Source organism: Aquarana catesbeiana, linkage group LG13, assembly GCF_042186555.1.
Source record: "Aquarana catesbeiana isolate 2022-GZ linkage group LG13, ASM4218655v1, whole genome shotgun sequence".
Taxonomy (NCBI): Eukaryota; Metazoa; Chordata; class Amphibia; order Anura; family Ranidae; genus Aquarana; species Aquarana catesbeiana.
Window position 1 is genome coordinate 76,096,819 of NC_133336.1, and position 24,117 is coordinate 76,120,935.

Genomic DNA, 24,117 nt, shown 5'->3' on the forward strand with positions numbered 1-24,117 from the left:
CCGCCGCTGTAGCGGCACGAATATGCCACTAAAATGACGGTAAAGCGGCACTAAAGATAGCGCCGTTTTACCGCCGAAGCCCCCACCGCCCCAGTGTGAAAGGGGCCTAAAAAATGTTTCTGGTTTCAGGGAACCCCTAATAATTACTGTGATGTATGTTTGTTGAATGGAAATAACACACTGTAAGACCCCATTCACACAGGGGCAACACGACTTGCCGGTCGCCTCAGCGAGGCGACCTGCAAACGAATGGCCGGGCGACTTGCAAAACGACTTCTGCATAGAAGTCTATGCAAGTCGCCCCAAGTCGCCCCCGAAGTCGTACAGGAACCTTTTTCTAAGTCGGAGCGACTTGCGTCGCTCCCCTTAGAACGGCTCCATAGTACAGAACGGGAGGCGACTTGTCAGGCGACTAGGTCGCCTGACAAGTCGTCCCTGTGTGAATGGGGTCTTAGGAGTATTGCTGACTTATCTCTGTGGAGCAGTTTATGAAGGTGCAATGAGAAGTAGAGAGGACATTCTCAACATCTCATATTAGTGCATTGAGAAGTGGTCTTGTGAATAAATACTGACAGCCAGTTGAATAAGGTACCATAAAAGCACCTGACTGACTGTAAAATATTTCCTCCCCTGAAGAGTGAAGAGAAAAACTGCTGTAATATGAAGAGGAAGTTGAGGAATTTTGTTCTCTGATTCCTTTGTTGCTGATACCGAGTACAAAACATTATAGTGCACTGTTGGGCACCACACTCAGATAAGAGCAAAGATTACCTGGGAGTACTCAAGGAAAGTACATACAAACAGTGGAGTGGAAGACTCGCTCATGGGCCTTGCATTGAAGCAACATAAACTTGCTAAAACGTTGGCCAAGAAACGTGTTTTATGTTGCTTCAATGGTAGATTTGCGAGTGCCTCTTCCATTGGTATATATTATATATATATATATCTATATATATATATATATATAGATATATATATGTGTGTGTGTGTTGCAAAAGACCCCCAACTATGTTTTATGGCATGTTTTTTGTTTTCTTAATCATACATTGCAGGACACAGAGGCCTTTTATACGCGTGACTATTTGGTTTGCGTTGCCACCTTTAGATGAATGGACACCCTGCGCAGACATAACCCCTTCCAGTTCATCAAAGTCTCCATTATTAGCTAGTGTCCTTCGGTGATGGATATGCCTACAGGTGTGTGTCTGAAGATGTTCCTGTTATTGGCTTAGTTCCAATGTCCCGCCTGTTCTAACACCGTTGATGTGGCAGAGGTGGATTTCATATAGATCAATTGCTATAGCCAATAGGCCAAGAAGGACTGTACCCAGAACCTGCATTTAAGAGTGGGGACAGAATGTAATGCCTGCTGGTCATCGCTGGATCCTGTAGGCAGGAGGGGAGTATAGTCTATGAAGGCCTTGCAGGGTGCATCTGCTGTGATGGATGAAAATTGGGCTTGCTGGCCCTCAACCTTAGACTGGTGAGTGCCTCTGAGGTTATAATGGAGCATGTGGCATTCCCCCTTGGCAGTATTCCCTGTGTTTCTGAGGTGATTGTGCAATTTTTCCCTATGGAAGCGACATAAGGCAGTAGTGGATCTCAAAGGAGGCAGTCTGAAGTGTGCGTGATTACATCATCGTGCGCAGGGCAGTACACGTGTCCCTGAGCTTCTGGTCCTACACTGTTGCCACGGCGCTGGAATCCACAAATCATGAGGAATACTGGAATCGGCTCCATTTTCACCTTCAGCTCTGATCAGTCGCAATTGGCAGGCACAGCAAGTAATGGGACAATTGTCTGCTAAGGGCTGCTTTGCCACGTTTGTCAGCATAGGCTGACATTCCTCTTAGTTGGGTGAGTGCTACCCGCAGGCATTCAGAGGTCTGTTTAACCCTTCTTAGGCCATGGCCTCATGCAAGCAGAGAAGTGGGTGGGGGGGTCGCTGGGTTGGGTTTCCAAATCTCCATCGGGTACAGCGACCCCTGCAAAGTTTGCCCTTCAGCCAAGGGGTCAGATTAGCTATGAACCCCTGCTCTTATCTGCTATTTCCACTGTTTCATGGGACAATCCTTCACTTTCTGTGTGTCAAGGAAGAGATTTTGTTCAGTTTTATCTGAGCTGCGTGATCAGCTTTCAAGGTTAGTCACTGGTTTGGAACTCTGGGGATGCTAATATGGGAACTTTCTTTCCTTTCCTTCCCTTTTGAGGGAGGATTAGGTGGTGGAAGAAACTCCTTATGATGAGGAAGCTGTTGAGCATCAGAAATCCTTTGTAGGCAAATCCTCCCAGGAGGTACCTCGGGGTCCATGCCTGTCTCAGACATAAAAGACCATAATGAGCTTCCTGGCAAATGTGGTACACACTAACCTGAAGTTATTGCTGCCAGAATCCTCTTCTAAAGTCCCTGGTTTTGGGTCATAGCAACTGTCAAAAAATAAGAAGTCCTTTCCAGTCCACCCTCACAAGAAGTTATGTAAGATATATGTGATTGGGCTCACTCAGAGAAGGCGTCTGCACCTTCAAAGCATTCTGCTCACTGGTACCACAAGGATGTGGAAATTTCCAAGACATGGGGTTTTCCAAGGGGTCGGAAACTGGGGACTCCTTCTTAGTTCCTTTTGTAAGCAAACAGCTTCACACTCTATGCGATAGCCTACATCCCAATTCCGCAAGAAGTGCTGGACCCCCAAGTCATCCAGTTCTGGAGGTATATTCTCACAGTGAATGGGTGCCCACACTTCCATGGGTGAAGAGGACATCTATTGGCCTTTGTGGCTGTCTGAACTTGGGAAGTCACAGACTGTGGTGTCTAGAAGCTACAAGCTAGAGTTTTGCTGCTTCCCCCTCCTCCCCTTGTCAGGGGTCTCCTAACTTTCTAAACAAAGGGCCAGTTAAGGGTCCTTCAGACCTTAGTGGGGCCGAACCATGGCCATCAGGAGTAGAAAATGTCCCGGCATCAATGGGGGTAAACAATGCCCTATTGTTGGTGTCATTGGCAGGAATTGTGCCCCATCGTTGGTGTCAATGGAATGGTGCCCCAAGGGCCAGATAGAAGCAAGTGAAGGGCTGTAGTTTGGAGACCACTACTTTATTTGCTCACATGTCTACAGATCCACATAAAAGCAGTTTTCTTTGTGGCCCTGTAAGAACCGTTGTTCCAAGGGACTACTCACCTGTGCCAGAAGAGGAGAGGTCTCATGTCTTGTTCATGGTTTCCAAGCCAAGTCCAGACCTTAAGGATCTCAACAGGTTCCCCAAGGCACCAAAATTCTGGATCAAGTTCACCCAGTCGGTGATTTGTTTTGCTTCGTCAAGGATGCCTACCTCCCAACATGTTTTTCCAGCCTCCCCAATTGTTTCTGCAGTTTGTAGTGGAGAATCCCTACTACCAGTTTGTAGCATTGCCTTTCAGCCTGTCCATGGGCCCCCAGTGTGTGAAAACCAAGATATTGGCTTCGGTTCTGCAGTTGCTTAGGTATCAAGATTGGGGATACCTGAATGACATGATTCTTAAGGAGCGGTGGACTCAAAAACTAATGTCAAATGTCCAGCAGAAGGTCCAAGTTCTGAAGAGGTACAGCTGGATGGTCAGACCTTCAGAAGCTGACTTTGGTTCTGATGCAACGTATGGAGAACTTTAGGCTTAGTTGAAGGTAGTGATCCGTAGGAGAAATGCAAAATTCCTAGCTCATTAATCCCAGGTGGAGTCCCTGAGGTTCTTGGATAGCCCTTGATGAAGGCTTATATGATGGTACTGGAGAAGATGGTAGCTGGGTTGCAGTCCCCTATGCTCTATTTTATTGTAGAGCTCTTCAGTGCAATATCTTTTCAGTATGGGTCTGAAGTTGGTAGTCCTTGGATCTACAGATGCATCAGTCTACCAAAATCAGAGTGACTCTGGAATGATGTGTATCCATGCAGATACTGGATACCGGGAGATCCTTCCTTCCATTGAAGTTGAACATCTTGATGACTGATACCAGCCTGTCGGGCTGTGGAGGTGTTCCAGAAAACCTCATGGTTCAGTGAATGTAAAATCCTATAACTTTAGGCGATTTGGCTCTTTGTCAGGGTGCAGTCAGACAATGCCATGGCTGTGGCATACATTAGTCATCAAGGAGGGACCAGAAGTAGCTGCTCAAGAAGAATTGGACCTGATTTTGTCTTGGATAGTACTGTACACTTTTGCCCTCTCTGCCATGCACATTCCTGGCTTGGAAAATTGGCAGGCAGAGTTTTTCAGCCATCAGCAGCTGATTGTGTGAGAATGGATTCTACCCAGAGGTATTTCCACCGATTTGTTTCTGCTAGGGGATGCCAGACGTAGATCTCTTGGTGGCAAGATTTAATAGCATACTTGACAGTTATGTGCCCCAGATCTTGCCGATAAGAGAAAAAGGTGCTGATAATAGTACCGAAAAACACTTTTGCATCGAATTTTTTTTTTTTTTTTTTTACTACGATTTTACTGTGCTTATGGTGTTTTTCATAGGTCATGTGACTCAAAAAACAGATCAGAAATGTAACACGGATGCTTTTATTGGTGCATTCTTGCTGCGTTTTTCACTGCATTTCAAATGGGAGGTGTGTGTTTTGGTGCATTTTTTTTTTTTTCCCCTTAACGTCTTTCAGGACAGCACCTTGAGAGAGAGTGACTCCACCCACTTATCAGGAAACACACCTCCACCAATCTTTAAAAGGAGGCCCCTTCCCACTTATCAGTTTTTGTGTTTCCTCCAGAGGGAACACATGGGGGGAGTTAGGAGCTCTCAAGGTGCTGTCCTGAAAGGCCAGGCTCCCTACTCCACTACAGAGAGCCGGTTCCTCCCATCTCCACAGGCTGATGTAGTGCCGGGTGGATGGGCTCCTTCTCCCTCGTCAGTGCTCGGGGAGATCCAGGACTGCTCCAGAGGTCGCCGCTCCCAGGCGGGGGCGTTAGGCATGTTCGGTCGCTCATTTTTGCTCCAGGACATGTGCTTTTTTTTTTCCTGACGACGACGCCGCCATCTTGGGAAGGGCAGTCAGAGGACTGCATCCGCCAGAAGTGGGGCGGCATCCGACAAGCAGGAGCTGGGTGTCATTTCCATCGGAAAGCGCAGGGAGAGGAGGGGGGGGGTCTCGTCTGGTGCTTTTTCGCCACAAGCATCGCGCTGCTTCCTCAACATGGACTCAGGAACCGCAGCAAGTAGGACAGGCACAGGCACCAGCAAGGCCCAGGTAAGGAGCAGGCTGGATGTTCTGCTCTATTTTACTGTGGGGTCTCTCTCTAGCTCTCCCTAGTTTTTAGTGGGGTTAGAGTGTGTTTTCCCCCTGGTGGCGGGGGCCTGTCTGGGCACACGAGTCTGGTGTTTCTCTCACTGTGCACCTGTGGTGAGCATCTTGAATGGTTTCAGGCTGACCCAAAAGGATGGTTTGTCTTTTTTTTTCCTTATCATGGCAGGTCAAGAGCTCTGACCCTGGGATTAAAAAGAAATGTCCTTCACGCAAAACTAAGTTACCCGAAAGCTGGAAAAAGGCTTTATGTCAAGCATGCATTGACTCTTTGGTTAAATGAAGAAGCTTCTTCCGCATGCAGCGATCTGATCACATCTGTCAAAAAAGAATTGGATGCTACCATTCAATCCTTTAGATCCTCACTTACAAATCCATCCTCAAGTCAGCCTACTACCTCGCAATCCTCTCAAGGCTCACTGTTAGTCCCGGCAGTGGAGGCAGAAATGGGTCCTCTGAACCAGGAAGGGCTTTCCCCCTCACATTCTAATGAAGAATCAGATGAGGATGATGACAAGCTGGAAAATATGCCTTCCAAGTACAGTTGTCTTTGGATCAAGTAGACAGCCTCTTGAGGGCAATTTATGCTACTTTGGGCCTAGAGGAAGAGCGTAAAGATTTGTCTTTGCATGACAGGATGCATGCAGGACTCAGCAAGTCCAAAACGCGTACCTTTCCAGTCCATGCAGTAATTTCGGAGACAATCAAGAAAGAATGGACTGATCCTGAAAGAAAACCTTTCTTCTCAAGGGCTCATAAGAGAAGGTTCCCTTTTGATGAAGACCCAGCGGCTCTCTGGAATAAGGTTCCAAAACTCGATGCAGCCTTTTCTCAAGTGTCAAGATCAACTGATCTAGCATTTTGAGGACATGGGGATTTTAAAAGACCTCATGGATAAAAAGATGGATCAACAACTGAAGAGGGCTTGGCAATCCATCATGGGAAACCTTAAGCCAGCAATGGCAACTACTTGCGTCTCCAGGAGTATTGGGTGAATCAGGTTAAGGCTCATATAATAGCTGATTCTCCTAAGCAAGAAATCCTTGATCCCTTTTCAACGCTGTCAGCAGCTGTAGCCTATCAGGATGACAGCAAAAGCCGCAGCCCTTACTAATTCAGTCAGAAGGGCTCTGTGGTTAAAAACCTGGCCGGGGGATGCAGCATCTAAAAACAAATTATGCGGGGTCCCTTTTCTAGGGGGCTTATTGTTCGGGCCCAATTTGGACTCAGTTCTTGACAGGACTGCAGATAAAAAGAATTCTTTTCCTGTCTAGAAGAAGAAACAGCCAGTCAAAGGTTTTTTTCGTCCTCACAGGGCTCAGGAACAAAACAAGCCTCGAGAAAAAGAAAAATTGGTCGGCAGAGGGGAAAAGGCAAAGGAAATGTCCTTTTCCATCCTCCTGCGTCAACCAGCAAGACGCAATGACAGCTGGTTACAGGTGGGAGGAAGACTTCAGGGTTTTCTCCCTTATTGGTAAAGCATAACGGAAAAGCAGTACATGCTGGCCCGAGGGTACAGAATAGAATTTTTGGATCGCCCCCAGAAAGGTACTTTATAACAAATCTACCAAAAGATGCAACAAAGGCCTTAGCGATGAAGAACCTGTTAAAGGATCTGATAAATCTGGGGGTTGTGACTCAGGTTCCACAGAGGGAGCTTTATCAGGGATTCTACTCCCATATATTCCTGATAAAAAAGCCATCCGGAAGTTTTCAGTTAATCCTCAACTTGAAACCGCTGAACAGATCGGTCCTATACAAAAAATTTCATATGGACTCCATCTTCACGGTCAGAAACCTATTGACAAAGGAGTGCTTTATGGCATCGATAGACCGAGATGCGCATCTACATATCCCTATAGCCCCTCAGTCTCAGAAGTTCCTAAGTATGGTGATAAATATGGGGAAAGAGTTTCTGCACCTACAATTCAAGGCCCTTCCCTTTGGCCTTTCTTCTGCCCCGCGAATATTTACAAAGGTGATGGCAGAAGCTCTCGTACCTCTCCGCCTGCAGGGGATAGCTGTAATTCCTTACCTGGACGACCTGCTCTTCTTTGGCCCTTCCAGGGAGAAATTGTTAGAGGACCTGGGAAAAGCCGTGATCATCTAGAAGCCTTGGGTTGGATCGTAAATGTGCAAAAGTCAAATTTCAATCCAGCCCAAGAAGTACAATTTCTGGGGTATCAAATCAGCTCAGTGGAGCAGAGAGTTTTTTTCCCAGAAGAGAAAATGGTAAAAGTCCAAAATGTCGTGGCATCCCTGGCAAATCAGGAATTATTAGTCAGACGAGTCATGTCAGCCCTAGGAACCCTAACCTCAACCATGCCAGCCATTTAATGGACAAGGTTACATTTCAGACCTCTTCAGAGTTTCCTCTTGAGAACATGGATCACAGGACAGAAACTCTGGAGACAAAGATAAAAATCCCCATCAAGGTCAAGCGATCGCTTTGGTGGTGGAGAAATCAGGCAAATCTGTCAGATGGCCTGCTATGGTCTTTTCCAATAGAAAAAGTGGTAACCACGGATGCCAGCGTAAGGGGATGGGGAGCGCACCTAGGTCAGAACTTCGCACAAGGAGCTGGGTCCCAGGCAGAAGAGAAAAGGTCCTCAAATTGGAGGGAGCTAAGGGCAGTGACCTTAGCATTGGATGCCTTCTCTCCAAGTCTTCAAAGTTTCCATGTCCAGGTTCTCTCAGACAATGCCTCTACCATAGCCTATCTGAACAAGCAGAGGGGCACAAGAAGCAAAAGACTTTAGTTACTGGCTTCAAAGATCCTAGGATGGGCAGAAAATCATTTGCTGTCCTTATCAGCAGTTTACCTCAAGGGCACTCTAAATGTAGTGGCAGATTAAGCAGAAGACGGATTCAAGAGGCAGAATAGAGTTTGAATCCGGAAGTCTTTGCAGTGATCACCAGGGCCTGGGGCCAGCCACAAATAGACCTGTTTGCATCAGAAGAAAATACGCAACTCCCAGTTTTCTTCTCCATTCACAGAAACAACAGTTCCCAGGGGATAGATGCGTTAATACAGCCTTGGAACTTTCATCTGGGTTTCCTTCGTTTCAACTAATCCCGTTTGTATTGAGGAAAATACAGAGGGAGAATGTGGCAGTAATTCTAATTACTCCATTTTGGCCAAAAGGGCATGGTTTACCACCATTCTGCAGATGGCAGTCAAACCATCCTGGCAGCTGCCTCTCCGGCAAGACTTGCTTCTACAAGGTCCGATACATCATCCGGAAGTGGCCGGTCTAAGCCTCACCGCCTGGTATCTGAGGAGCAGTTGTTAAGAAATAAGTTTGTCTCAACCTTTGGTAACTACCTTACTTTCCAGTAGAAAAACCGTAACCAGAAAAATCTATGCTAAATATTGGAAAGTCTACAACTCCTGTTGTCGTTTGACAAATAGAATGGTACAAAATTTAGTGTCAATTTTAGAATTTCTTCAAAATGGTGCAAACAAAGGATTGTCAGTCAGCACGTTTAAGGTGCAAGTAGCCGCATTGGGAGTCTTTCTGGAAAGACCAATCTCTTCTAAATCCTTAGTAACAAGATTTTTCAAGGCACTTAATAGATCCAGACCAGCTCCAGCTAAGCACTTTCCCAATTGGGATCTATCAGTGGTCCTACAAGCCCTCACAAAGGAACCTTTTGAACCACTACAAGCAATTTCACTGAAGAATCTTACTCTTAAGACTTTATTTTTGATTGCAATAACATCAGAAAGGAGAATTAGTGAGCTACTCACCCTATTGGTTAAAAAACTTTTTATCCATCTACACAGATAGGATTATACTCAAAACCGATGCGGGGTTTTTGCCAAAGTCAGCGTCGGCCCACAACAGGTCGCAGGAGATCATCCTACCAACCTTTTGCTCAAACCCTTCAGGGGAGAAAGAAAGCCAATTTCACAATTTGGATGTAGGAAGGACTTTATTACATTATCTCAAAGTAACAAAGGACTTTCGGTCTTCGGACTCTTTGTTTTATACTTTTTTCTGGAAAAAAAGAAGGCCCACCAAGCATCAAAGGGGTCAATAGCTAGATGGTCTTATATCCGCTATTTTGGCAGCCTAAACTCAGTCGGGGCTATCTCCCCCGCTGGGAATTAAAGCACATTCTACCAGGGCTCAGGCCACTACATGGGCAGAAATAGCTGGTGCCACCCAAGATCAAATTTGTAAGGCGGCTACATGGTCAAGTTACCTAACGTTTGTCCGTCATTACAGACTAGACCTTCTGTCAGCAAGCAATCAGGCTTTTGGCAGAAAGGTCTTGCAGGCTGTGGTCCCTCCCTAGTGGGTAAGTCTCTTTTATCCTCTCAAGGTGCTGTCCTGAAAGACGTTAAGGGAAAAATCAAGTTAGGCTTACCGGTAACTTGTTTTCCAGGAGTCTTTCAGGACAGCAGCAACCCGCCCTTATTGTTTTTAAATTACTATGCTGTGACTAACCATATTCTGATTATGTGTTCCAGCTTGGGCCGGAGATTCTCTACTACTACTGATAAGTGGGAAGGAGCCTCCTTTTAAAGATTGGTGGAGGTGTGTTTCCTGACAAGTGGGTGGAGTCACTCTCTCTCAAGGTGCTGTCCTGAAAGACTCCTGGAAAACAAGTTACCAGTAAGTCTAAGGGCTCTTTCACATGGGACGGATCAGTCGTGATCCGCCCCATGAACATCCGCTTTCTCAGCGGGGATCGCTCCACCGATCCCCGCTGAGCAGGAAAATGACAGGTCCATCGCTGCACACTGTGCAGCGACGGACCTGTCAGAGCGCCGCTCTCCCCTATGGGGGATCGGGTGATGACGGACCGTAGAGTCCGTCGTCACTCGATCCGAAAACGGATGGAAAAGTAGGTTTCTCCTCCGTTACACTTTTTCATAATATAATATATATTTTTTTTTTAAATATGTAATTTTCAGTTTTTGTTTGTTTCGGTTTTGGCACCAAAATTTCCATTCGGTGTACCTCTAGTGGAAAGGGCCTAACTCCTTGGAATCAGTTTTCTCTTATCTTTGCGTCCCCTCAACTTCAGCTTCTTGATCATCTGTCACGCATTATAAAGGTAGAGGGCATTCTGTTCACTCTGGTCGCACCTACTTGGCCAAGAAAAATGAATGCTGAATCTCTGGCAGGTGAGCCATGAGTTCTGCCAGATTGTCCAGAGTTGCTGTTGCAGGGTTCGATCTTCCATCCTGCTTTAGGCTAGGGTCACACCTATGCAGTGCTATTTGAGTGAGTTTTTAGTGCGATTCCAATGCATTTTGGATGCAGCTGAGGTTTGTATTTAGGGCTGGGGTCGCCTTGTCATGCAGTTGCATGCATCCTTTTGAATCTCTTCAAGAGATTTTCTTGTTGCTTTTTGCCTGTTTGGTGGCCATCACCTCGATTATGCTTGGGTGGGGTTTCCTGCATTTTTTGTGAAGTTTCCATGAGGCGGTTTCCATTGACCTTATGGTGGCAGCATAACCCAAGTCGTCATAAATATGAACTCCTGTGTCCTGTGATGTATCACTGTGCTGTGATGATCTTTATTTGTACAGAAAAGTTGTTTCTGAGTGGGACCATGGGTTATATGCTGCTACCTTCAGGTTGCTGGAAGCTAGCCCCCACGGTGTACCCATACAACCCTACCACTCCGAGGCTTTGTTTTTTTAGTAGTGCCCTTAGGAGATGGACCCCTTCTCCTGTTGGAGAAGAATTTTTCTAATTTTCACCAGTTTTACTTCTTTGACACTTCTATCAAGATCTTACTGCTTATGGCTCATTACGAGTTTATGGATTGGTTACCCTCGATGTACATCTTGGGAACTGTATCTGAAACCAACAACACTGAGGCAGGCTTGTAATGTTTGCTTTGGCACTGGATCCCGCTTTTGACATTTACCTCAGTACATGATGCAGCAAGTGAGTTAGCTGTAGGGTGTTATACAAGTCCAGGGCCATGGTCCATTCCTTTTGGCACCCAGACCCTGAAGACCCCTTTGGTATGCCCACCATGACAAGTAAAACCTATATCTGGTATAGGACCAGCTATGTCGATAAGCTAAGACAGAGCTTCCCTGTACATTTATATATGCTGCTCATCTCCCAGAAAAGTGCTTCCAGCCATGATCACTGCAGGTAATCGCTGCCTGTGCAAACAGTCACAAATAGCTGCAGCTGCCAACAGCCTGCCATGCAGTGTATGGGCTTGGCAGCCACAGCTATCCATACACTGTTGTCAATACCAGCTACAGGAATCTGTAGATTCTTGTCGCTGGCTTTCGTAGCATGGCTCCTGTGCGAATGCAGTCTAAGGATTCAGTTGATAGGCAGTTGGAGATTTATTTTGCCGGACCATGGCAAACTGGATTAGAGAAATGAATAGTGAACTTTCTCAGATTTTGCAGATAATTCTAATCTTGCTGCAAAGTTACAACTCTTGTTCTCCGCATTGTTCTTCAGTATAGAAGCCATGGAGAGTGTAATCTGTCAAATTTGCAGAATGCCTTTACTTTCTGTGCATATGCATAGAATCTTATGGCTTAAAGCTGGATAGGTGGACTGTCCTTGTAAAAGCTGTCTTTTGCACATGCTGTACAAAAGCAAATCCCTCTTTGGGAATTTCCTTTAGTGCATTAAGGTGGTTACTGAAGAAAGGAGTTCTACCCCACAATACAAAATCATGCTTCACTATATGAATGGGCCTCTCCTGCCGTGTGGATGTGAGCCGTTTGCCTACTTAGAGCGCCATCATCTACGGCAGGTTCCTCACCTTACGGCAGACCCTCTAATGCGAAAAGGGTTTTTAAGCAGTTTCAATGAGCTTAAACCATTTTACCGCCACCTGCATAAGGCTTAAAGTGGTTCTAAAGCCTAAACTTTTTTTATTTTATTTTTTTTACCTTAATGTATCAAGCCCCCCCCCCCCCCCCCCCCCAGCCCCAATATATAATAATATTTGAGTCTTCACTCTGTCCAGCCCTGTGCCCGTCTGCAGCCATTAGTTAATCCTGAGATGAGAGCGGGTCCAAGCTGTGCTTTTCTCTGTCTATGGACACTGGCAGCCCGGCTCGCGATCAAGCTCGTAGGTGTTCTATGATAGGAAATGGCTTCCTACTATGGCGGCACATCAAGAAGCGCAGGAGCTAGGAGAACTGGTGGGACCCGACAAGAGGAGGTTCAGGACTGATCTGTGCAATTACATTGCACAGAGCAGGTACGTTTTTTTTTTTTTTTTTTTGTTTGTTTGTTTGTTTTAAAAAATATTGAGTTTACAATCACTTTTAAAGACAGTGGCATTTTCAGACACGCTCCCAGTGGCTGCAGCCACTAGGAATATGTGTGTTTCACAAGCAATCTGTTGACTTTCTATTGAACAGCTGCCTACAATTATTAATTTATTATTATTATTATTATTATTATACAGGATTTATATAGCACCAACAGTTTGCGCAGTGTTTACCAGATTGCTTTCGTTGGCCCCTGTAGTGTGACCACAGATGGGAGGGAGATCAGCGAACTAGGGCTGCAACTAACTATTATTTTCATAATCGATTAGTTGGCCAATTATTGTTTCAATCGGTTAATAACCTTAAAAAGATGTGTGGTGTATAATTTAGTTAATGTGTAAAGTTTTTAAAAAAGGCAGTTTATATTTAAATAGCTCTATGCAGTGGTAAATATAAATATATATAACCAACTATATGGTTAGGGAGTAAAATATCTAAACCACTCTGAGAATAACAGACAGAAGAGATATGCTGTATATACTATTAGAGGAGCGATATTCTGTATATGCTGTTAGAGGATATATACTATTAAAGGGTGAATCTGGTAAATATCATCAGACTCAGAGATCAATTTTTTTTTATTTAAAAAAACAAAAACAATGTCTTCCTTCAAAAAAAAATTTCATTTTAAGAACATTCGTTCGATTTTCTTAATCATTAGTGGGGTCAAATCGACGTTCATTTTCAACCACAGTGATGGGAAAATTTGGAAATAATAGAAAATTTCTTGGTCAAAGGAATTTTCAGTCCACGTATGCGGTTTTCGTTCAGAAATTACAATTATTTTAAAAACAGAAAGTTAAAAACAAGTGAAAATTTCAAATATTCTTTTATTCAGCGAATGTACAAAGATTTTTTTTGTCTGAAAATTGATCCGTGTGGCCAGCATAAGGCTCGGTACACACATATGCAGTTTGCTATTGATCTGTTTCTGCAGTGCTTTTTGCTGTGCGTTTTGATTTTTGTGCACGTGATTTTGCTGCGATTCTGCGTTTTTTTGTTTTGTTTTTTTTTTTTTTTTGTTTGTGTTTTTTTTTTATTGGCCAATTTGTTGTTGGGCAGATTAAAAAACACAAATTGCTGCAAAAAACGCATTTACATGCTTTTCTGCAGCTTCTCCATTGAAGTATATTGAACTAAAAAAAGCACAGTTTTGCATTTAAAAAAAAAAGTCCCTGACGCTTTCCAAATACACAGTGGCTGGAAAAAAAACATAGATGTGAACATGTCCCATAGGAAACCGTGTAAATAAACTGTAGTGCGTTTCTGCAAAAAGCACCAAAAACACATAGATGTGAACCAGGTCTAAGACTTTTAGTAACATAATGGGGTTAAAAAAACTAAAATGAGCCCTTTTATAGTACAAAAAAAGCAGATAATCGCTACTGTAAGGGGTGCATTTTTTTTACTGTAGAACTGTGAAAGTAATATTTACAGTAGCGATTTTTTTATTTTTTTTTTCCCATTATGTTACTGGCCGGTTTAATCGATTTATGAAAATAGTAATCGCTTAATTTCGTAATCGATTAGTTGTTCAGCCCTACAGCACACATCCATTTACTGATCTCCCATCCTATGCATTAAGGTGAAAAAACTTCTGACACTGACCCCCCCCAATTTACTCATCTGAGCTCGTTTGTTCCCTCGGCGGAGACACGCTCACCTTCTCTGCCCGGGGTTCTCGGCTGGCTCCCGCTGCTGTCAATCAAATCCAATGATGCGGGGGGTGGGGCCGAGTCCGGCATTCTGTGTCTATGGACGCAAATGCTGGACTCGGGAGCGCGCCCGCAAGGGTAACCCCCAGGGAGAGCGCTTCTCCCAGGGTGTTTACCGATGCGAGGAGGAGCCGGGGGACCCCAGAAGACCAGGTTTGGGGCCACAATGTGCAAAACGAACTGCACAGTGGAGGTAAGTATGATATGTTTGTAAAGCTTTGTTTTGTTATTTTTAAAAAAAATCACTTTAACTAAAATGAACCTGGAAATGATGTGCAAAACGTCTCATCCAGTTTCCGTGATGTGCGCTCCATTGGCTTCAATTGAATATAAGTGAGGCATTGGGCCCTTTATTTCACTCTGACCTTCCAAAAAGTAAGAAAAGAGTCTTTATCGCTGTAAGCACTTAAGAAATGATCAGTCCATAATTTTAATGGTAGGTTTATTTTAACAGTGAGAGACGGAATAACCACAAAAAAATCCAGAAAAATGTATTTCAAAAAAGTTTTTAAATTTGATTTGCATTTTAATGAGTGAAATAAGTATTTGGCCCCTTCGCAAAAAACATAACTTGTTGGCAATCACAGAGGTCAGACGTTTCTTGTAGTTGGCCACCAGGTCTGCACACCTCTCAGGAGGGATTTTTTCCCACTCCTCTTTGCAGATCCTCTCCAAGTCATTAAGGTTTCAAGGCTGACGTTTGGTAACTCAAACCTTCAGCTCCCTCCCTTTCTATGGGATTAAGGTCTGGAGACTGGCTAGGCCACTTCAGGACCTTAATGTGCTTCTTCTTGAGCCACTCCTTTGTTGCCTTGGCTATGTGTTTTGGGTCATTGTCATGCTGGAGTACCCATCCATGACCCATTTCCAATGCCCCGGCTGAGGGAAGGAGGTTCTCACACAAAATTTGACGGTATATGTACCCTTTCATTGTCCCTTTTTGATTTGGTGACGTTGTCCTGTCCCCATAGCAGAAAAACGCCTCCAAAGCATATTGTTTCCACCTCCCATGTTTTATGGTAGGGATGGTGTTCTTGGGGTCATAGGCAGCATTCCTCCTCCTCCAAACACCCCGAGTTGAGTTGATGCCAAAGAGCTTGATTTTTGGGCTCATCTGACCACAACACTTTCACCCAGTTCTCTGAATGGTTCAGATGTTCATTAGCAAACTTCATACGGGCCTGTGCATGTGTTTTCTTGATCAGGAGGACCTTGGGGGCACTGCAGGATTTCAGTCCTTCACAGAGTAGTGTTACCAATTGTTTTTTTGGTGAATATGGTCCCAGCTGCCTTGAGATCATTGGCAAGATTTTCTTGTGTAGTTCTGGCCCACCGTTCTCATTATCATTGAAACTCCACGAAGTGAGATCTTGCATGGAGCCTCAGAAGATTGAGTTATTTTGTGTTTCTTCTTTGCGAATAATCGCACCAACTGTTGTCACCCTCTCACCAAGTCTTGAAGCCCATTCAAGCCTTGTGTAGATCTACAATCTTGTCCCTGACATCCTTGGACAGTGCTTTGGTCTTGGCCATGGTGGAGAGATTGGAATCTAATTGCTTCTGTGGACAGGTGTCTTTTATACAGGTAACAAGTTGCGATTATGAGCACTTTCCTAAAGGGAGTGCTCCTAATCTCAGCTCGTTACCTGTATAGAGGACACCTGGGAGCTAGAAATCTTGCTGATTGATAGGGGATCAAATACTTATTTCACTCATTAAAATGCAAATCAATTTATAACTTTTATGAAATGCGTTTTTCTGGATATTTTTGTTCTGTCTTAAACTGTTAACATAAACCTACCATTAAAATTATAGACTGATCATTTCTTTGTCAGTGGGCAAACGCTTGTCAGTGGGCAAACGCACAAAATCAGCAGGTGATCAAATTATTTTTTTCCCTCACTGTAGGTGTAGAGCAAATGAAAGATAACTGAATAAAGTCCTTCATGCCTCCTGTCAAATGTGGCAGTCCCAGGAATCTTAAACCAGGAAAGGTTAGTGTTAGATGCACTAGCATATAGATAGACTTAACTACAAAATTAAAGCAATGTTTATCACAACATTGCTCAGTGCTGAGAGATATAAAAAGAAATATTGTATCATTTGGTTCTTTTAGATCAAAGGGATGAACTTCGGTCTGTAAATGAGGTCAGTTTAACCACTTAGGCCGAGTTCACACTGGTATGACACGACTGTTGTACAACTGTCGATCCCACTTTGCCCTGCAACATCGGTCCTACTTCCATCCGACTTAAATGAACAGGATCCGATTTTGCTCCAACTTTGACACTTGTCCTTTTTTGACCAATTAAAACAATCCCAGTGTGGCAAAAATTCCTATTCCTGCTGCTGTAATTACCATGTCGGATGTCACAAGTTGGATGGTTAGGATAAGGATCCGATTTTGATCCGACTTTAATGATATTGAATAGGCTGAAAACGGACCAAAGTTGGGTCGACTCGTGTCAGGCCAGTTAAGACGGCTCTCATAGGGAACTATTGATTTATACACGTCATGTGACATGTGCTCCCAAAGTCGGAGCGTATGTCACACCAGTGTGAATCGGGCCTAAAAGACTAAGCCTTTTTCTGACACGTGTTGCTTACAAGTTAGGCCCCTTTCACACGATCGGACCGTTCAGGTTGCCTGTCAGTTTTGACGCGGACCTGAACGGGTGCTCCATGTTAGCCTATGGAGCGACGGATGTCAGCGGAGACATGTCTGCGGACATCCGACCCGGTCCGATCCGCTGAAAGCAGATGGATGGCCCTACGTCCAGATACGTCGCTATCAGATCGGGTGAGATCTGATGAAAATGGACACGCTGTCTGTTTTCATCCGATCCCTCCATAGGCAGCAGCGGCGCCTGACAAGCCCCTCCCCGCTCAGTGAGCAGAGAGGGACCTGTCATCCGCCGGCTGAGCGGAGATGAACGGAGAGATCTCCCGCTGAGCCGGCGGACCGAGGCGGGCTCCGTGGAAACAGAGTCCGCCTCATGTGAATGAGGCCTTAAAATCATTATTTTTTGCAAGAAAATTACTTAGAACCCCCCAAAAATTTTATATATATATATATATATATATATTATAATTTTTTGTCACACTGTATTTGCAGAGCAGTCTTACAAACACAATTTTGTGAGAACAAATGCACTTCAACGATTAAAAAAAAAAAACTTAACAGTAACGTTAGCCCAATTTTTTTTCTATAATGTAAAAGATGTTACACCGTGAGAATCGTGATCTTTATTCTAAGCAAAAAAAATTGTGATTCTCATTTTATCCAGAATCGTGTAGCTTTACTAGCAATACACACCAACCTGAGCATGTGCAGCCTGTCCCCTGGCTCTGTATTATCAGGAAATATATTTGGGACAGTGGAAGAAGGGGAGGATCAGAGAAGACAGGCTACAACAGCCTTTATACACAATGCAAAGGATTAACCCCTTAGGTTCCACAGTGAGTATAACAAGCATATTTTACTGCATTTACAGACTGATTTTACTGTTTTGGGTTTAGTAACACTTTAACTTGCTGTTAATAGTAATTTTATTGTTTGTTATTTTGTCTTGTTTTCTAACCGTTCGTTATTGTGTTTTTGTGTCTCAGTTGAATGTAACTGTATTTTAATAATTTCCCTTGGGATTAATAAAGTATTCTGAATTTGAGTCTCCTGTACACCGGATTGGAGGCTTCGTCCCTCCTCTTTGAACTGCAGATACAAACCTAGATATTACAAAACCCAGAGAAAGCTGTAAGATCAACTTTCTCCCCTTAGCATAGATAGACACTCAGCATTCATGAGAACAATCATTTGTTTGCCCACTTTTAGACAGTGGCAGAGCCTTGGACTGTCACAATATGATATGGCCCTCATACTAAAAAAAATGTGGAGACCCATGCTCTATATCTTTGTAAATTAGGTAAAAATTAGTACATCAAGGGGAAAATTGAAGTGCAAAAATAGAGGGTGATGGAAGGAATGGCCTAGAATATAGGAGACATGCATCCATATATAGATTAGACATACAGTGGGTATAGAATAGAATCGCCCCCCTTAAAATAATCACACTGTTGCTGTGTGGCCTGAAATGAAAACACAAACAGTTTTATTTTTTTTATTTTATCCAGCTGTATTTACTCAGTGCAACTTATAACATCCAAGTGCAAAATATGACACCAAAATGTTGGAAAAAGGATCACCCAACCCCCCCTTGTGTCAGTATTTTGTTGAAGCACCTTTTACTTTAATTATAGCCCTTAGTCTGTTGGGATATGTCTCTACTAACTTTGCACATAGCTATTTTTGCCCACTCAGAACTGCTCAAGTTCAGTTAAATTTGTTGGTGACCGTTTGTGGACTGCAGTCTTCAAGATTTTCAATAGAGTTTTCAATAAAGTGTTACTAAACCCACAACCGTAAAATCAGTCTGTATATGCAGTAAAGCATGTTTATTATACTCACTGTGGAACCTAAGAGGTTAATCCTCTGCATTGTGTAAAAACGCTGTTTGATCCTGTCTTCTCTGATCCTCCCCTTCTTCCACAGCCCCCAATCTATCTGCTAATAGAACAGAGCCTTGGGGCAAGTTGCATATGCTCAGTTTGGTGTGTATTGCTAGAAGTTTTGTTTGTTTTTTTTCCTGGGGAGAGTGCATGTGATCAGCACAGGGCCAATTGGCACTGTCCAGACAGAGGGTCAGTGGTCCACACCATTACAACACATCATTCTCTTAACAGTCAAAAGTGTCTGGCATATTTGCCCATTTAGACCAAATGGTTTAAAATTTTGGGGGCAGCTCCTGGACTTGCAAGTAAGGGCATAAAAAAAAAATCACCATCAAATTAAGCAGCCCCTTCTATTCACTAATATTGGGTGGATTCACCCTTTTGCAAGTTAAAGCTATCAACCTTTAGCATAAAACAGGAGGAGCACTAAAATGGAGTTCCCTGCTAATTCCTAGAACCAAAGGGGACTAAAGATATTGGGTGTACTCGCTATTGAAGGCCATTATTTGCATCCAATACATTTAAATCATAGGACTGTTCCACACCATTTGTAGAAAGTCGGCTCACTGGAGCCCCTAAAAATATAGGGATTAGGGGGATGTGTTTCATGTGATCAAGACATAGAGTTGAGAAGTACACTCTGTGTATAAATTTAAGCTGAATCAGGTTTCCCTAGAGCATGGATGCTCAACCAGTGGCCCTCCAGCTGTTGCGGAACTAAAAGTCCCAGGAGGCATTGCAAGGCTGACCGCTACAAGCATGTCTCTCTAAGGCAGAGGCATGATGGGACTTGCAGTTTTGCAACAGCTGAAGCGCCACAGGTTGAGCACTCATACCCTAGAGCAGGGGTCTCAAAATGGTTGCCCTCCAGCTGTTGTGGAACTACAAGTCCCATCATGCCTCTGCCTGAGGGAGTCTTGCTTATAACTGTCAGCCTTGCAAAGCCTCATGAGACTCGTAGTTTCGCAACAGCTGGAGGGCCGCCAGTTTTGAGACCCCTACCCTAGAGGATATAACCGAGAAGATGGTTTAAGACTACACTATCTTCCAAATCTCTTCTGGAATATAAAGGACATCCAACCTCCATTGATTATTTAATTTGAAAGGTTTATGAAATTTCAGGGATATCAAATTTGAATAGTAAGTAGGGGGCAATTTCTTATGTTCAGAGATAACTAACATTTTCTCTAGCGAATGTGGTTGCACAACTACACCTGTTAACCCAAACTAAGCCGCCACTGCATGCTAACATTGAATATAGGGCAAAAACAATGTATTCTGCTGAAGAGCCTCAAATGATTTAAAGCTAGATCCTGAATAAATTTGGGGGTATATGTTTCCAATTACATAAATTAGCTAAGGACTTTAAGAATGAAAGTATAGCTGCATCCACTGTTAAGGCTGAGGTATTAACTTTAGGTATAACCACTAGTATTTATGCGTCAGTTGTGAAGCTACATAATCTAAATTCAATTATGCCAGCTCACTTCTATATGTTGGTCATAATGATATTTTGGGTGGTTTTGCTTGCCCCCCCAAGAAGAAGGTTAAGCTCTTATACACTTCAGAGAAAAAAAAATTGTGGATCAGCACAGTAAAGTTCAAGAGCATATAAAGGAAACAAGGTAAAAATATAATTTTAAATATAATAATCCTACCAAACAAATTAAATGGTAACCTTGATCAGGACAGAACCCCTTTAGAAGTCACCAGTACAGTGGGAAGGTTTTTTAATGTTAGTCCCTTTAATAATGTTCATACTCTGAACTGTACATCATAAAATATTTTTTTGACAATGTCCAATTAAAATTTCCATATATTGTTTTTAGGAAAATGAATTTTCAATGGTATTTGAAGCCTGATGAGTGAGTAAGTTTTCAGGATTTTTGACCATCATGGAGGAAAATAAGATGCTAGAAGCAGCTCCAGAAAGTGGGAGTAAACCTCCATCAACAACGCCTGCTTACTTCGTTATCTTACACCAGTCTGAGGGTGATGAAAAAGAAGAAAGGATCCTTGTAGCCAACCGGGATGCATCGGCAGTTGCACCACTTGTCCAGCCTGGACCTCATGAATCAAAGTCGAATACCTTTCTGTCAGCTGATTGTATTTCTGGAGGAATTACTGTAACCCTGGATAACAACAACATGTGGAATGAGTTTTACCGCTGTAGTACAGAGATGGTATTAACAAAGCAAGGAAGAAGGATGTTTCCTTATTGTCGCTACTGGATATCGGGTATGGACCCTTACCAGAAGTACATCCTTGCTATGGACATCACTCCATTGGACACTCACAAATACAAGTGGAATGGCAAGTGGTGGGAGCCTGGTGGAAAAGCAGAACCGCATGTACTAGGAAGGGCATTCATTCACCCTGAGTCTCCGTCAACAGGGCAGTACTGGATGCACCAACCTGTTTCTTTCTATAAGCTAAAGTTAACTAATAATATTTTGGACCAAGAAGGTCACATTATCCTCCACTCTATGCACCGCTACTTGCCAAGGCTACATGTTATCCCTGCTGACAAGGCCACGGAAGTAATACAGCTTAATGGACCTGATGTTCACACCTTCAGCTTCCCACAGACAGAGTTTTTTGCAGTAACTGCATATCAGAATGTTCAGATTACCCAACTAAAGATTGACTGCAATCCTTTTGCCAAAGGCTTTAGGGAAGGGACTATGGTGGGGCGGCCTCCTAAAGAAGCCAAGCCTAAGATTTACACAGAAGCAAAAGATTCACCGGGTAGCAAAAAGTTAGAACATGATGATCCAGAAAGCACTGAAAAACGAAAAGCGTCTATTTCATTGTCTGAGCAGTCTGATGCTGACACTGAAAATGAATCTGTCAATGCCAAGCAAGAATTACGGAGTCTTTCAAATTCGCAGAACACAGTCCTACAGAATTTACTTCTAAAACTAAATCAACTTAGCAGGTAAACAGAAATTATGTTCTATGTTCTGTCATAATAATTTTCTAACAGTAACAGATGTTTTTAACCACTTGACTTCCGAAAGGTTTTACCCCCTTCGTGTCTAGGGCATTTTTTTGCTTTTCGGCACTGCGCTACTTTAACTGGCAGTTGTGAGGGCATGCAACACTGTACGCAAATTACATCTTTATCCTTTTTTTTTTTTTTTTACACACATAGGGCTTTCTTTTGGTGGTATTTGATCACCACTGGGTTTTATTTTTTGCAACAAAAACATAGCCAATAAAAAAATTTTAAAAATCTAATTTCTTTATTAATTTAGGCCAAAATGTATTCTGCTATATGTCTTTGGTGAAAAAAATCCCAGTAAGTGTATATAATTTGGTTTGCGTGAAAGTTATAGCGTCTGGTACAGATACTGGAATTTTTTTTTTTTTTTTTTTTTTTTTTTAATATATATATACTCGTAATGATGGTGATCAGTGACTTATAGTGGGACTGTGATAGTGTGGTAGGCAATCTGATACTGGCTGGGGGGTACACTGACATCAGTAGTAACACTAATACATTGATCAGTGCTAATACTTTACACTGTCACTGTACTAATGACACTGGCTAGGAAGGGGTTAACATCTAGGGGCGATCAAGGAGTTAAATGTATGCCACACAATGTTTACTGTGTGTTTTATGTGCTGCTTTTACTAATGCCGCGTACACACGGTCGGACTTTTCACCTGCAAAAGTCCGACAGACGCCGCCGGACCAAGTCCGGCGGACAATCCGACCGTGTGTGGTCTCCATCGGACTTCCGACGGACCGTTTCGGGCGGAAATCCGACGTACTTTAGATTTGAAGCCTGCTTCAAATCTTTACGTCGTACCTCCGCCGGACTCAGTTCCTGACGGAAAGCCGTTCGTCTGTATGCTAGTCCGAAGGACCAGATACGACGGAGGAGCAGGTTACTGCATCTCGCGCTCGCTGCAATAGGAAAAACTAATTTTCCCATTGCGGCGAGCGCGGGGGGCATCCCAGGCCCTTAGGTCTGGTATGGAACTTTAAGGAGAACCCCCTACGCCGAAAAACCGGCGTGGGGGTCCCCCCAAAATCCATACCAGACCCCGATCCGAGCACGCAGCCCGGCCGGTCAGGAAAGGGGGTGGGGACGAACGAGCGCCCCCCCCCCTCCTGAACCGTACCAGGCCGCATGCCCTCAACATGGGGGGGTGCTTTGGGGGAGGGGGCGCCTTGCGGTGCCCCCCCACCACAAAGCACCTTGTCCCCATGTTGATGAGGACAAGGGCCTCTTCCCGACAACCCTGGCCGTTGGTTGTCGGGGTCTGCGGGCGGGGGGCTTATCGGAATCCGGGAGCCCCCTATAATAAGAGGGCCCCCAGATCCCGGCCCCCCCACCCTATGTGAATGAGTATGGGGTACATGGTACCCCTACCCATTCACCTAGGTAAAAAGTGTCAATAATAAAACACAACACAGGTTTTTAAAATAATTTATTAAACAGCTCCGGGGGGGGGTCTTCTTCCGTCTTCGGGGGTCCCTCTGGTTCATCTTCTCCCGGCGTCCGGTTGGTTCTTCTCCGCTCTCCGGCCTCTTCTCCCGGTGTCCCAGGTCTTCGGCCGGCCCCTCCGCTGTCTTCAGGTAGCTCTATTGCCAGCGGAGGTCCGGACTTCTTGGCTTCTTGGCTTCTTGTGTTCTCTTCTCTTCTCTTCCCCCAGATGTTGACACGACGCTCTCTCCGGCTGGACTGGTCTCTGAGGGCTGCGTTGTGACTTATATAGGCGGAGACCCCGCCCCCCTATGATGTCACAGTCCCTGGGCATGCTGGGACTGTGACGTTTTAGGGGGCGTGGTCGACCACGCCCCCTAAAACGTCACAGTCCCAGCATGCCCAGGGACTGTGACATCTTATGGGGGCGGGGTCTCCGCCTATATAAGTCACAACGCAGCCCTCAGAGACCAGTCCAGCCGGAGAGAGCGTCGTGTCAACATCTGGGGGAAGAGAAGAGAAGAGAACACAAGAAGCCAAGAAGTCCGGACCTCCGCTGGCAATAGAGCTACCTGAAGACAGCGGAGGGGCCGGCCGAAGACCTGGGACACCGGGAGAAGAGGCCGGAGAGCGGAGAAGAACCAACCGGACGCCGGGAGAAGATGAACCAGAGGGACCCCCGAAGACGGAAGAAGACCCCCCCCCCCGGAGCTGTTTAATAAATTATTTCAAAAACCTGTGTTGTGTTTTATTATTGACACTTTTTACCTAGGTGAATGGGTAGGGGTACCATGTACCCCATACTCATTCACATAGGGTGGGGGGGCCGGGATCTGGGGGCCCTCTTATTATAGGGGGCTCCCGGATTCCGATAAGCCCCCCGCCCGCAGACCCCGACAACCAACGG

The 24,117-nt window shown here is 44.4% G+C and overlaps 1 protein-coding gene across 2 annotated transcripts in view; it reads left to right on the forward strand.

Annotated features, from left to right (window-relative positions):
* The window catches only part of MGA (MAX dimerization protein MGA), a 191,213-nt gene that overhangs the window by 10,081 nt on the left and 157,015 nt on the right, over positions 1-24,117 (forward strand). For both annotated transcript variants that reach the window (XM_073610788.1, XM_073610787.1), the window contains exon 2: positions 20,604-21,712. In XM_073610788.1, coding sequence (XP_073466889.1) covers positions 20,670-21,712 — 1,043 coding nt within the window. In that variant the 5' untranslated portion in view covers positions 20,604-20,669. The remainder of the gene's footprint in view (positions 1-20,603; positions 21,713-24,117) is intronic.